Here is a 16,339-nt window from a genome sequence, read left to right on the forward strand (position 1 = left end):
GCCACTAATTTGTCCAGAAAGAGGATATTGGGCATAGTGGGGTTAGCTGAATTATTCTTATGGGCTGTTGTTCTATGATAATTGTTATAAGTCAACCAAGTCATTTATGACTGGTATTACTGATTGTGCTTGATGTCATGAATTAAAAACATAAGAGGATCCATACTGAATCAGACCTACTTTTCTTTTCCAGGAAATGTTATTCCAAAGCAGTCTTTAATATTTAAAGTAGTTTATTGCCACCATAACTAGTAGCCATTGATACTTATCCATTTTTTTCATTCTACTTTTAAAGCTGTCCAGGTTGATCACTGAGCTTGTCATTGTCTAACCTAACGGCATGATTTTGCTTATTTTTATTTTTATGGCCATGGCAAATGGAAGGATTCAAGTATTTCCCGGGTTCACAGGCATTGCATCATCCAAATTTCCATTGTGCTACATGAAATATTAACCTTGTTTATATCCTTCCATTACAAATACTATTTCATGTTATCCTTTTTTTTTTAAAGATAATTTTAAATATCTAGTTGGTTATTCTAATGGCTTAAATATTTACCTCCTTTAATTGGAAGATAGTTGTGGGGCAGTTATTATCATGGCAATAAAGTGAAGAATTTTAGTGCCAGTGAAAATTCAGTTTTAATATTGCTGATTTTAACAATTTAACAATGTTGAAAACAACAATAGCTGTGACATCTGCTCTGTATTTTCCTCCCCTATTAATCCACTGTTAGTTTCCATTCTTCATCGTAAGCCGGTCTTATTTAGTACAAAGCTAAAATTGCGTAACAAGTATTTTCTTTAATAGTGAATATTCCTTTTCCTAAAGAATATTATGTGAAAAGATTTTTCTTATCCATTTTAGATTTTACAAGCCCAATCTTGCTCAAAGAATTCAACAGAATTGGCAGATGAGGCAAGCAGATCCGATTTTTAACTCACACAATGGATCTTCTGGCTCCTGTCATTGTTAGTTCATTTTTTTACAACTAATGTAAGAAATGAGAAAACTGAATTCTGGTATCCTGTATTAAATCTTGTGGCACATTTCTAAACACTGGTTGGGTTCCCACACTGTATTAAACCAGATGTTTAGTTTTGTAGAACAAATCATAGTTGCCTGATTCATGCATAATCCCAAGCCATAATTGGCTGACTTCAATATCACGCCACACCAAAATCAAAAAAGTCATATTATGATTTAAGGCAACATGTGAAGCCACTGTCACAGAGTACAAAAATAAACTAAGTATATTTCAACGGAAAGTCTTCATTTCCTTTTGATAAGGACTGGTCTTCTGAATCTGTGTGTTGCCACCTGGTGGTCAGCCAGGAGAACAAATCTTTAGGACCCTTAAGACAATAGGCTCAGACCAGATGAAATGGCCAATAAATAAATAAATAAATAAATAAAATTGAATAATAAGAGTGCAATAAAGAAAGGTATATCAATTTGTATATACCATCAGCTTATCAGAAATCTCAAAAGTGGTAGAAGACAACCTGGAGCTGGCAGTTGCACGGAACTTTTTTCCCTAGGATTTAACTCTCCATTGATGTTAAAACTGTTTGTAGGCTTTCGCCACCTTTTTATACTTAAGAGATGGAAGTAGAAACAGTAGCACAAAAAGGAAACAGACTGCCTATACAATACCTCCCAACAAAATGGATACCCACACAACTTTATCAAAAAGTGCCTGACCACAGAACCCACCACAGCACAACCAACACAAGCTATGAAAAGAATAACACTACCATGCATCAAAAACATTTTAGAAACAACAGGCTATTACAACCACACAGCATCACCATAGCACACAAACCAACTAAAGTCCTCCAAAACATCTTAAGTAAACCAAAAGACCTAGTAGCCCAAGAAGAAAAACAGGAATCATCTACAACATAGTGTAAGGACTCTAACAGCCACTATGTAGGACAGAAAGACAGATTAGCAGAGCACATCCATGAACATCAACTAGCAGTCAAAAGACACAATGAAAACTTCTTAATCTCACAACACATGGACAGACTCAAGCAGAGTTTCGAGTGGAAAATAGCATTTTAAACCAAGCCAAATCTAAAAACACTAGGGAATTCCTGGAAGCTTGGCATTCAGACAAATCAGCCATCAATAGACATATAGAGATATACCACATTTACACACCATTCAAGAGAGAATAAAAAAGGTAAGAGGGAAACAAGACGACCAGACCACATCCTCTCCAGCAGCCACCACCCAGATCAGAGATGTCATCAGACCACCAGATTTTGTCTGCTAGGGATCCTGTTTTACTCAAAATTATCTCTGGCAAAGCATCAGGTATCACAAGTTATGACTAAGTCACTGATGTGTTACCAACCCATTTCCAGGTGCTACTGTTCCAATAGAAGAGAATATATGTAGCACAGGGTGGAGTAGGACAAATATGCATAAAGCCCATTTACATGAACTCTTTTTGCAAGTTGATAATCAAAAAGGATACACAAAAAGTTGAACTGTGGAGTCCTTGGTGCTCTCTGGGCTTGGTTGTTTGCTTGCAGATGTTTCATTACCCAACTAGGTAGCATCATCAGAGCAAGTGAGTGTGGGGTTTGCTCCCTGTTTATATACAATAGCTTTCTCCGCCAGTTTTGGTGGTGTGGTTTTGTCCTTGGTAGTTCCTTAATTAAGGTGTTTTCTGCTTGATTGTCTGGTGTTAATCTTTGCTTATCTGGGTGGTGGCTGCCCAGATAGGTAAGTGACCCTTTGCTAATACTCTTATGGGAAGCAGTGTGTCTGGTGTACTATTACTCCCCCTCACCTTAGTTGTTGGATTTGGGAGTTCATGCTGTCCTCTTTATCTTAATGGTTACAACCAAGTATACAGATAGAAGGCTCACAGGCGAGAGTGATTTGCAATTATACAATCTGCAGAGTTTGCTAAATAACTTTTTCTAAGCATGCATGCAGAGGAATTTACAGTAGAAGCTTAAGTTGCATGCATACTGCCTCAGCTGACTAATCTTATATGTACAGAGGGGGGAAAAGGGTCTTCTCTTATCTCGTTGCCAATCTTTGTGGAACTAATCCAATCTTGCACTGGAAAAATGATTTTTTTTTAATCATTTAGTTCTACATTCTGGTACTATTTTAAAACAAATATGTTAAGCACAATTTGAAGAAAGTCATATTTTAGATTGTATGATCCTGTTGTACAAGTAATATAGTGTTATATTACAACGTATTTATCTAAACACAGCTTAAATTAGATGTTTTCCACACCTTTATTTTTCTTAAGCGCTTCAAAGTAATTTTGCTTTGTTAAAATAGTACCTTTAATGTATTTTTTTTAAAGGAATAAAGCTATTGGGTTAATTTAGGACCTTGTCAAGATCCTAAAAAAAGATAAGTGAACAGTTTGAAGGGTACAAAGCAATACAGTAATTGGTGTATGGGTACTGTTAAAGTATGGACAGTTTCCAGGACAGACGTTACAGAGCGGTGTAGGGAATGAAGTTGGTATAAACTTGGAAATTGACTTCTCGTGATACATAATTTAATTTCATTCTTTTAATATAACTTTCTATAGTAGGACAAATATGCATAAAGCCCATTTACATGAACTCTTTTTGCAAGTTGATAATCAAAAAGGATATACAAAAAGTTCCATGCACAAAGCAATTGGATTTTGGTAGTCATACTGAAAGCCAAATATGCACATTTTGATCTGGACGCAGAATGAAATTGGGCTGCTTTGTAACATATTTAGACCAAAATAAGATTGTTCCAGACAGAAGTGGGTTTTTGTTTGCTTTCTGAAGTGAGACAAGTGGGGAAAAGCCAAGGTTGAGGGACTTCCTTAGATGATGCTTTGTGCCTATGATACTAGTGGTGATGTATGCAAGCAGTGAAGGGCTATCCTCTCCTCCCTTCTGCCATGTGGGCAGCAGCAGCAGTGGCTGACAGGAGGCAGGGAGAGGTCGGGGTAGGTGGGCCCTTGGAAGCTCCTAAGACCACAGTAGTAAGGAAAAGCCACGCAGAGAGGCAGAAGAGAGGAATGCACACCCGCCCTGCCCAGTTTGCCCTATAAGATAACTCAGGATCCCTCTGTGTGGATGACCCAAAACTTTACATGTTTAAGTTCTGCTCGACTTAGACTTTGATGCATCCAAAACAGTTCCTCAGAACTTATGAAAATGTGGTTGGTTGGTTGTAGTTTGAAAGCACAATTTCCATTTAAACCCAGTCTAGCAATCATTTCAGGAACAGCATCATTATATATACCTGAGGGGTGCCATTTAAACAAAATGTTATATTTAAAATATCCCGAGTTCCATGTTATGCAATGTGAAAACAGGTACTTTGTGACTAGCTTAGACAAAATCTAAGCAACCATGTTAAATAATTTCTGAACCTAGCCATGAGCTTGTTTTTCTATAGTACTGTTTTTGCACAATACCCTGTGCAAAAGAATTGCAGTAGTTTTATGAACTGTATAATAGTTATTGTATATTGGCCACAGTCATCAATAAAAACTTACCTGGAAGTGTATCATGTTCATCTTCATAAAGAAACACAACCTAAATGTGAAAATTTCTGTGTGCAATTCAAATGGATAGACCCGGACCCAGGAAGAATTGCTGGAACTACCCTGGGCTGCAACTCAATAGGTTGGAACTTAGTCAGTAAAATGTTTCATGTAAAATGATTTTAGGGAATGCTGTTAAAGCAACACTACTAAAAAAGTATTTCAGGGATTGCTTACTTCTTAAATGCCTTTTCAGTATAGTACGCATCGCTGAATTATCCCAAATAGCTTACTTATGCAAGCAATCCAAAGCCACATTAACCAAGATGCAATTTTCCCTTTCCCTGAGATGGCATTTATATCAGAATAATTACAACACTACAGCTTGAATTAGTGCTATAATCATGGCTTGGGTAATTACAGCAGAACATTGCAGCACTCGATTTCAGAGCCGTCTGAAAGATTTGTGGGCTTTTGATGTGTGAAATGCAGCAGAGAATAGTTTTCTTAGGTCTTATATTCACATGGGTACATTGTCTGCTCACAGCATTTTTGTGACGGTAATATTTACTTTCCAATCTTTGTAATTTCACTGTTTTCTACAGTTAAAGGTCTTTCCATTAACTCATGATGGTAGCTCCATGTATAAAAAGGAAAATATAAAATGCTGTTGTCTCTTCTTTGTTTACAGAGGCTTAACACCCCCCACCCCCACCCAAACCCCCCCCCCTCAAAGCAGCCTCCATACAAATCAAGATGGTTTCTCCATTGCAGTGTGCAGCACCACACACAACTCAATAGCACTAACTGACATAAAGGTCACAACAGAACCACAGTGAATGCAGCGTGGGAAATGCTTGCTAAATCAGGGTTGCCCTATCACACAAGCTATGGTTTGAACTTGAAGTAACATAGTGAAATTATCATGTCCTAAGTGCTCTTTGTAACCATTAGTCAATTTTACTCTCCACCCTGCCATTTTTAAGACTTATGAAAAGCACCAGTGGAAAAAACTTGTTTTCTTGGGAAATTGCTATTGCAAGTATATTGCAGTGCAACTACAGTAGTAGCTTACTTCCATTCAAAAGGAGATACAATTAATATACACTGGTTTCACAAGTATAAGCTGCTTTTAGTGCTTCAGAATAAAAATGCAGCACTCGGGTTTATTAGACCTTAAGGAACAAGGAAGGGAGCTTGTCTCTTTTCTTCACATTTAGACTTCCTTTCTCTCTCGTCTCTTTATTTCCACTTCCACTTTTCTTTTTTTCCTCCTACTGCTGGTAGGAGGGAAAAGATTGTATATGTGTTTTTGCATAATGGTTGCTATTTGCAGATTGGAGATCAGTGGGAGCGCCTTATTTTATATGCAATTCATTTTAATAGCAGTTACTCAATTAATTCAAACTTACTTTTTTGTTCAGACCCTGCCGTTTTTGAAGTGTGGCTTCCGGCACATGTATGCATGTACATACATTTACTGGAGCGTGGGGAGAATCTACAGAATTGGTTAGAGCAGGAGTTGTCAACCCTATTGACAAGGTGGAAAAGCTGGGCATTGCAGAGGATTTGTGTCTCAGGATACAGTGAGTAGCCCTCCATTTCCCCAGATGCTATGATGCCATGTGCTTATTCTTCCAGTACAGAGGTCTCCCCAACCAATGTGGGCATCAGATAGCAGAGCAGACTATCCAGAATTTACTATAGTGCAATACCCCTGTGCTCCACAAGAGTGAACAACTCACAAGTAACCAGCAAGCCTCTAACAAAACTATGTTGGCTGGCTGCTCATCATCACAGCCAGCTGTGCTAAAGGAATTGCAGCTGTGCCTGCTCAATTGGGAGGGGATTTAAACAACCCTGCCAGTTCTTAGTTGTGGGTGTGGTGTTTTCTCCTGCTACATGGGCTCAGGCTTCCTCCTTGATATTCCAAGACTTCATTATACTCTCTGACTGCAGACTGCTAGACTTTAAGTCTCTTCCTCATCTCTCAGTAGGCAAACACATATCCCACATTCAACTTCCTGTATTGTTGTCTTACATTCTTTGCACTGCCTGCATACACACTTTTCTCACACCTTGCTTTTCATCTAACTGCTAATCTCCCACCCAAGCACATTCCTGGCATATGCTTGACTCTAGCTCCTCAGAAAGACTTGTGCATACACATGCAAGATACACTCTCAGGCAGATTGCCTTAAATTCTAGGTCAACTTCTCTTCAAAAACATACTGTCAGTTTCTCTGTCCTGAACTAAATTGGGAATGCTGTAAATACAAAGAAATTCTACCATAGCTTTGGTGCTGGCTATGAACAAACTTTGGAGCGGGTGTTGGGAGGAGAGAAAGTAACTTAAGCTGCTTGCTCCCCTACCTCACCTTTGCTTGTTGGTAAGATATGAAAATAAGAGTTTAGTTTCTAATAGGAGAAGATGGAACAGCTATAAAGTTGACATAAAGGAAGAAGTATTTAAAATACTTAATACATGATGACATGTTAATATCATAGAGGATTTTGGGAAAAAGCTGAGTATCGAGGAACTGGCTGGCAGCTCGAGATTTTACATTGAATAACGTGCATCAGACAGCTTTGGTGGTTACTGAAAATGGAATAATGGACTGCTGATTTCTATTCAGATAAAGGTTGGCTGGTAAACCCAAAGGGGTCTAAGTAGTTTTATTTATTTATTCAATTTGTATGGCTGCCCATCTCAACACATTACTCTGGATCATGAACAATATAAATTAGTTACTAATTATGATTTATGGAATCCTAGATGAAACTATGACAAGGCTCACCAAAATGGTCAAGGTCACACCCCAGGAAGAAGGGTATTGAAGAAAACATGTGGTTAGATTATCCTAGGATTTGGCTAGGGTTGAAGACAGATGGAGCAAAGATAAAATGTTTACCTGTCAGAAAATAACTAGCCAGTCACTTAACATTTTTTCAATCTGGAGTGGATGGTACAATGCCAATTAATTACTTAAGTTCTTTCCTTAGTCTAGAATAAGTTATACATAAAAGAATTGCTTTTGAGAATAAATTCAAGTCTATGGAAAAATGTAAAATGCCCAAGACTGCCATGTTCTGCTTGCTAAAAGAAGGGTGAAGAGCTGAGGTACGGTATGAACTAACATGGAACTTAGGACAAAGACTATGGTATGAACAAACATGTCACTTAGGGCAGAAGAAGATACTTGTAAGAAAATGGTTATAACCTGCAATATTTTGATGAATTTAAAAATACACAGGCACTTTCTCCTCTACCTTCTATGTATACAGATGGAATAATTTTTATTTTAACTCTTTATCATAGGAATTACAAATTCTCCCTGCAATTTTTGGTTCTTCCGAATATAATTTAAAAACAGAAGTGACAAGAATTGTTTTCAAGCTTGATCTTTATGCCCATTTTTTCACTTGTTCTAAAATAGTTTCTCCTTTTCACCAATGAAAAAGAAAATGTAGACTTTCAAATGTTGGGCCACTCATTGTTCAAAGTTAGCTTCAGCACTGGAAGGACAATTACTCTTACTAGCACAAACTGGAATGCAGCTATAATACACCAATTCATCATGTCTGGACTCTTCTAATGAGTTTCATTACTCAAAAAAGAAAATGTTCTTAAGCAATTGAACACCAATTGTAACAGGTTGCAGCGCATGTATCTCAGAAAACACTCTTTTTTCTAATTCTAGTAGACTAATATATGAAAGCCACTTCTCTAAAGTGCAATCTTGCAACAGATCAGTGTACATCAGTATTACTTACCAATGTATGAATGTACCACAAAAGTTTTCTTAAACCAAATCAAATTTTAACAAAAACAGTTTGGAGACCTACCATTTTCTTTTTTTTTTTTTAAATGACTTACAAAATATACAGTCACAATTTTCAGAAATAATTAAATTTTTAAGACTGCCAATACATTTACTTTTTAGCTTGTCAACAAAGTATACAAACACATTCCACACACACACAAAAATAGTTACAGCTTGCATAGAAATATTTTGCCCTGTGCAAATTTTATTAAAATAAGGCTTGAGTATTTTAGCAGCAATATAGTATTTTCAAAGAATACCAAGGAATGGTAAGAAAATACTCTGCAGTCTGCACTCAACATCCACTTACTCATTTAATCTAAATTTCAAAGGAGTCAACAGCTGAGAGTACCAGACTTGTCCACAACATAAGGCAATATGGCATGTGTTCAGCACCTGCTTTCAGCAAATCACAGGCTCAGGATGAATCCATTTGGATTCACAAGTCTAATCTCTAGTAAAGTAGAATTTATAAAGAAGATTGCTGACTCCCCTTTCAACAGTTATCTAGAGTCTTATTGGATTGTCATGCTGGTCTTGCAATTATTTCCTTAATGAATCTTTTCCAAGAAAAGAGATAAAAATTTTTTACTTTTTTTATATAACTGTATCTTTTTAACCCAAAGGGTCAAAAGCAAAATTTAAAAAAGAAAATCTGAAAGTTATCCAAATCAAAGATGTAAATAAAGTATTGGTTTCATTACTAATCAATTTCTTATGAAAATGAGGCACAACCTAAAAATGTAACCATTTATCCTGAATCAAGTAGTACCAGGAATATGAAGTTCAAATTGGTTTTATAAGTAGTTCTGTGTTTAAAACGAAAGTGAAAAAATATTTTTAGAAGTTTTAGAATGGGTAGTAATCCTCAAAATCACCCAATAATCTGTAAGACAGAATTGAATGTTCCTGTGCAAGAGCTGCTAGCTCCTTGAGAAACTCTGGGAAGAGAGCAGCAGCAAGGATGGCGTTTGAAATGTGCAAGGGAACTTTGGGAAGAACAGTGCTTTTTTTTGCTTTATTTCCCAAATACGTCTGGAGGAGGGCTTGGGATGCCTCTGAGAGGTTCTTAACTTTTCCTGTGATGCTCTTCTGCTGTCCATTGTCTGAAAAATTAAAAATAAAGAAGAAAAATTTTGCAATAACTTTAAATACACATGCAACTTCAGAAACTATCATAAAAATTACTGGATTATTTCTACAATATGTTTAAATGTGTTCTGAGATCCTTATTTTATTTTCACGACCACCCTCACAAAATAGATTGTCAATATTCTTATTTTACTAATAAGAAAACTATTGCTCTTCACTTATACTGTGATGAATGGGGCTCTCAACTAAGACTCTTAAGTGTAGCACATCACAACATTCAGGTTTTATAATTACAAGCAATTTGGCAGTGTCAATAGTGTGCAAAAGCCATTCTAATTCTGGATACTATTTAGGGCTATACAGTGAGAATTTTTCAGTGTCCTAACAGATGCATTGCATGTACTTCTGTTCTTGTGTTCTATAACTGAAATTAATGACATGAAAGTGAAACATAAACCTTTTATATTTATATATAAAATATATTGTTTGGGGAAGAAAATGTTCATTTTCCTGGAAAAAAAATTGAGCATCTCATGATAACCTTATGCTCAGTTCAAACAGTCTTGTATGCAGACTACTTCTACTTTCTCTCTCCTAACTGGTATGATTTGTGTTGATGATATCCGGCTACAGGCATTATCACTTGATTACTGGCATTGCGAGCTGTAACTATCAGGCATTAGTCAATGATTCCTAAAAAGCTGCTACAAAATGGAAATGGGAGCAGCAAAGATAGATTCAGCTTGCAGATTGATTGGAAGAAGCAAGCTGTAGGGAAGACAAATGATCAAAACTAAAATAAAGAAAAGGTATATGTAGCTGGAATTAAAAAAACATTTTTCCATTTAAAATATCTTGAATATTTTAAAAGGAAACAAAATCCAAACTGCCTCATGAATAAATATTCACTGAACGTTGGACGTTGTAATATTGCATGTGTTAAATATTTGGAGATAGATGAAGCAGGGCTAAACATATCAAAGCAGACATTTGGCTCATGCCTTGGGGGACACATAAAAGAGTGGCCACAATTCAAAGAAAATGCATTAGGCATGTATTTTCTTTGACAGAAGATTTTAGAAGTCTTGTAAAATAGTTCTGAAAACAGTTCATAATAATATGTCAAAATCTTCTGGGTAATTCAGCCTACTGAAATCAATCAAAGAACTCTTTAATCCTAATTTCCATATGTTGGATTTTTAATTCGAACTCCATGGGACAACGGCCGCATCTCCTAACAGCTGGCTACTTAATGTGTATATCCATGATTCACTATTAATGCATTCTGAAGTAGACAATGGTTATGAAAGATACCAGAAGATATTAGGATGGCAATCAGAAATGAAGAAATAGTGAAATTAAAATAAGGAGGGAAGGATCTCAACTGCTTCTTATAACACTCATGCAAAGCTTAAAGTGAAATCAAGAGGAAGAAAAGGTGGGCTATTCTGGAAAAAAGAAAGAAATCTCTTTACCCGTTCTACTGTTAAGCAATTAGTCACTATGGTTACTGTTCTCATCAGATTCTGAAAAGTCCCCTTATCCCTGAACGCAGCCACTAATGAAAATTCCTGACTACAGCAGCTATAGAAGAACAATCCTCCGACACAAAATTCTAGTAGAATGCTAATCAAGGCTTCAGGGGTTAAGAAATTAATTCTGAAATCAGAACACATAAACTCTAATCCAAAGAATGCAAGCATGCTGCTTTTCTAAAAGACTCCTCAGCATTATACTCATGGAATATATAAACCATATCTTAGCCCTTTTCATCCAAAAAACTATATTAGTGGCCCTGAACAGAGAAGCTCCCTTTATGCACCCTCTCTTTTCATGAATTTGATTAAAAGTAATATATTATTACATCTTATGAAAGTAATTTCATCCTGCACAAAATGCTATTCCAGTTGTTTATTCTTAACCTATAATCAACCAAAGGTTAGCAAAGATAGTATAGCAAAGATAAACTTTTAATTAACTCTTCTAGCCTTCCTTAACTTTATCAAGCCAAATAATTTCCTCTTTTTGTCATCTTCTACATTAAAAATCCAGCTCAATTATATACTTCATATAGCAATTTACAACTGGGGACCTGACTTTTCAGAATAATTTGGGTTGGGTAGGAATTAGGGTCAGGAGCAATGAGGCACCACTAAGGTCATCTTCTACAAAAAAGAGTATGAGGAAGATATATGAGAGAGGGAGTAGAAGCCAAATGACCTACTCCACTTTGCAAAGAGAGAGCATATATACAGTTGTGTGAAGAAGAAAGTACACCCTCTTTGAGTTCTATGGTTTTACGTATCAGGACATAATAAAAATCATTTGGTCCTTAGCAGTTCTCAAAAGTAGGTAAATACAACCTTAGATGAACAACAACACATGACATATTACATCATGTCATCATTTATTTTAGAAAAAGAAAGCCAAAATGGAGAAGCCATGTGTGAAAAACTAAGTACACCTTATGATTCAATAGCTTGTAGAACCACCTTTAGCAGCAATAACTTGAAGTAATCATTTTTGGTATGACTTTATCAGTCTCTCACATTGTTGTAGAGGAATTTTGGCCCACTCTTCTTTACAACATTGCTTCAGTTCATTGAGGTTTGTGGGCATTTGTTTATGCACAGCTCTCTTGAGGTCCTGCCACAGCATTTCAATCGGGTTGAAGTCTGGACTTTGACTGGGCCATCGCAACACCTTGATTCTTTTCTTTTTCAGCCATTCTGTTGTAGATTTGCTGGTGTGCTTGGGATCATTGCCCTGTTGCATAACCCAATGTCAGCCAAGTGTTAGCTGTTAGATGGCCTCACATTTGATTCTAGAATACTGTGGTATGCAGAGGAGTTCATGGTCGACTCAATGACTGCAAGGTGCCCAGGTCCTGTGGCTGCAAAACAAGCCCAAATCATCACCCCTCCACCACCATGCTTGATGGCTGGTATGAGATGCTTGTGCTGATATGCTGTATTTGGTTTTCACCAAACATGGTGGTGTGCATTATGGCCAAACATCTCCACTTTGGTCTCATCTGTCCAAAGGACAGTGTTCTGGAAGTCTTGTGATTTGTTCAGATGCAACTTTGCAAACCTAAGCCAAGCTGTCATGTTCTTTTTAGAGAGAAGAGGCTTTCTCCTGGCAACCCTTCCAAACAAACCATACTTGTTCAGTCTTTTTCTAATTGTACTGTCATGAACTTTAACATTTAACACGCTGAGGCCTGTAGAGTCTGAGATGTAACTCTTGGATTTTTTGCAATTTTTCTGAGCATTGCACAAAGTCTGACCTTGGGGTGAATTGCTGGGATGTCCACTCCTGGGAAGATTGGCAACTGTCTTGAATGTTTTCCACTTGTGAATCATCTTCCTCACTGTAGAATGATGGACTTTAAATTGTTTGGAAATGGCCTTATAACCCTTCCCAGATTGATGGGCAGCAACAATTGCTTCTCTAGGATTCTTGCAGATGTCTTTACTCTTTGGCATTGTGTTAACATACACCTCAATGCTCAAGACTAGCAAACTCCTTAAACTTCGGCTGTTATAGAGGTAGTCACACTTGCTGATGATCAATTGATCAAGGGCATTTGATTAGCAGCACCTGGATGCTACTTAGCCTCTTCATACCTATGGAAGCAGTAAGGGTGTACTTAATTTCTCATATATGGCTTCTCCATTTTGGCTTTTTTTTTGTAAAATAAATGATGACATGATGTAATATATCATGTGTTGTTGTTCATCTGAGGTTGTATTTACCTACTTTTGAGAACTGCTAAGGACCAGATGACCTCATATGTAAAACCATAGAACTCAAAGAGGGTGTACTTTTTTTTCCACACGAGTGTACATACAAAACTGACACTTCCACTCATATAAATAGTTAATTGTATCTCCTTCACTACTTTCACATCTGTGCTAATAGGCCTTCCTCTTTTAAGCTCATTCCATGCCATTGATGTATTTAAATTTTATCACTAGGAGAGCATGTACATTAATCAGTTGATCTAGTACAACTGCAACCAACTGCACAGGTTTGTTGTGGGAATAAAACTAGAGACCTCTATGTAGGTATAATGGGTTTTTCAGAGCCTGAGAAAAAGGATAACAAGTTTGCCAAATATTACTAGTGCAAAACATGAAAAAGAACAGGGCCACCTCCCCTCCTAGTGCATTAAGGAGTGTTTAGCAAGAGGATCAGGAAATCTCTGCCTAGTGCTTAGAAAATTAGATAATCATGTAAAATGACTGCTAACTTTACATAAGGTATCTCAGTTTCAACAACAAATTAGAAACTACTCATTTGTCAAATAAATAATGATGTGACAAAGTCCTTAAAGGCCAAAGCTTAAAAAGCAGTTTGAGGAATTTGGTACAAGAAATCAGCTACTAGGATATATACGGAATTTTTCTTCCTGAATTTTCTGTTAAACAGCTCTTGAGCAAATTATTCAAACTAGCGTTATTTACATAGCTATCCAGTAATTTTATGCAAGCAACCCAGGTCAAAGGGGGACTGCAGAAAATGCTCATCTTCTCCCTAAAGCATGGACAATTTTTGTTTTATTAGCCTACTCATTGTTGCAATAAAAGTCGACTCTGGCCAACACATCAGAATTGACAACAATATAATCAAAAAGCAGCTGCAGTAGAAGAATCTTGTCTCATATGAAATAGCCTAACCCCTCTGCCCTAAAGTGTTTACAGCTAGACTTATTTTTACCACAGTCAATCCCACTTGACAAAGTGCATTCATGAGATGTTAGATTTGCTCATCTCTGACAACAATGCATAAACTGCAGAACCTTTTACTACTAGGATTCCTAAGTGAATGTTTGGAACTGCTCTCTCCATCACATAGCCATGCTAAAAATAAAACAATGTAGCCTACATATTATGAACTGCCCTTCTGCTAGCTAGGGGGAAAAAACGGTTACACCTATAGCTGAGAATTATTTAAAAAAGCTGTGCCATTTTCAAATATCCTTAATCAGAAAGTGTTCACAGAATACCATTTTAAGGTAGTCTACAGCAGAGCTTCTTGTCATAAATAAATAAAATTAGAACTGTATAATGGTCTTATCTTCTAGAAAGAAAAATAGGGTATGAAGGCTGCAGCTAAGTAGCACAATTATTTTGTACGCACAAAATTTCAGGGGCCTAGTCATCCATGAGGACAGGGAGTTAGGTTTTCTCTGCTTTCTAGTTTTCTTTGGGATATATGGATATTGAAGTGAATAATAAATTATTTTAAGCCTATTTTAGGGTTTGTGCTATAGGTTTTATGTAGTCCCTGCTCAGCAATGTTGGAAAACTATACCATCATTTTTCAGCAATTTGAAAGCATTCTGGAAGTCAGGAAGAAGGATTATCCTCTGGTTGTCCACCCTTGAGATATGCTGATAGTTCAAGCTTTCACATGTCCTAGCCATATCATTTACCTGCTACCTCCAGTCACTATGAACCCAACTCGATAGGTGATCAGATGCCAACTATTCTCATCTAAAGAGAACAGTGGGTAGGACAATTTGCAAAATTTATCCCAACAATTATCTAGAATAACCTTGCATAGTATAAAGTATAGTTTACTTTTCATTTATTCAGTTCTTATTAAAACCAGGAAACAATAAAGCATGTTTAATTTATCAGGAATGATAATATATTACCTTTATTTAATGATTCTAAAGGAATATCCAATGCATCTACTCGTAAAAGCAGGTACTTTTGTGCTTGTATAAGGAGAGCAGGGAAATCTTTTTCAATGGAAGCGAACTGCTCGATTTTGTTCTTTATAGATGCCAGCACCTGCAAAACAAAAACAAAAACAGTTATATACTGTACCTTCATATTGTCATTTCAGGTATTTACTAAATTATTACTGAATTGTGTACTTTGTTCTCAATAACTTTCCTTTCTGTGTTATTTTATATTCCCATGATTTGAACAACAGCATTATTAATGAATCAACATTAAGACATCACTCTGCAGCAACTGAACCGCTGCACTTTAAAATGAGCTTCACAGGTTTTCTTTTTAGGTAACAAAGTAGTACCTGGTACAGAGACCGCACACTAGGCTGAAATACCATATTCGTATTGAGCAGAAAGGAACGAAGAAGAGGTTGTGGGTAACTGGCCAGATGAGTAATTATTCCAATAAGCAGCAAATTTACATGCAAGGAGTTTTCCAACATGTTTTCCAGTTTTGATAGCACCACACTAATAAATGGTCCTGCAGAATTAAAAAGCAAAGCAAAACGAAACAGGTTTTTAAATCATCATAAGAAAGGAGAAGGAAAAGGCAAGGGGTTCATGATCTGATCCAACTCATATCATCAAGACACTTTGTGATTTTATTTAAATTAGCAACATAAGGCCAGTTATTAGTTTTGTGTGCAGGTATACTAATTCAAACAGTAATTGCAGCAGGTAAACAACAGTTAATCAGGCTGTATTCCATTCTTCCACTCCCTTGCCTCTCTTCCGATAAGGAGCAGAACTGCAAGAAAAAGAGGCTTGATTTATTAGCATCTGGCTAAGGGTTTTTAAAATGAATTACCTTTCCTCTGGATATGTGTGCAGCCCAGCATGTTAATGGAATGTATACATTGCTATTTCTAGATTCCTACTTAGTGTTAGAGGGTGGAGCCAACACAGCAGGCCAGCAATACAGGTTTTTCCATGCTCCTGTCCTTTTCAAATTTATATTATTTTTAAATAGTATCTAGTGTTAAGAAAGGGATTAATTAGTGCTGGTTGTCATTTGTCCTCTCAGGTTGGCACGATGTGAACTCTCCCTTATCCCACTTCCCACAGAAGCCACTTGCAATGAGTAGGATAATCCCTGATCGGCCCTTCTTTCACCAGGTCTTCCCTGGCATCCTTACTCAACTCCACTTCGAGAGTCTTGCCCT

General features: G+C 36.8%; 1 protein-coding gene across 6 annotated transcripts in view; it reads right to left on the minus strand.

Annotated features, from left to right (window-relative positions):
• Nucleotides 1–5,507: 5,507 nt before the first annotated feature.
• Nucleotides 5,508–16,339, minus strand: part of FHIP1A (FHF complex subunit HOOK interacting protein 1A) — an 89,548-nt gene continuing 78,716 nt past the window's right edge. For all 6 annotated transcript variants that reach the window (XM_088132762.1, XM_088132759.1, XM_088132757.1 and 3 more), the window contains 3 exons: nt 15,479–15,657; nt 15,093–15,231; nt 5,508–9,441 (listed from right to left, as the gene is read on the minus strand). In XM_088132762.1, the coding sequence (XP_087988888.1) occupies nt 9,185–9,441; nt 15,093–15,231; nt 15,479–15,657 (575 nt within the window). In that variant the 3' untranslated portion in view covers nt 5,508–9,184. The remainder of the gene's footprint in view (nt 9,442–15,092; nt 15,232–15,478; nt 15,658–16,339) is intronic.

This window comes from Python bivittatus, unplaced genomic scaffold (genome assembly GCF_059951505.1).
Source record: "Python bivittatus isolate LINGU-HERP-01145 unplaced genomic scaffold, Pbiv_v1 ctg000070_np1212, whole genome shotgun sequence".
NCBI lineage: Eukaryota > Metazoa > Chordata > Lepidosauria > Squamata > Pythonidae > Python > Python bivittatus.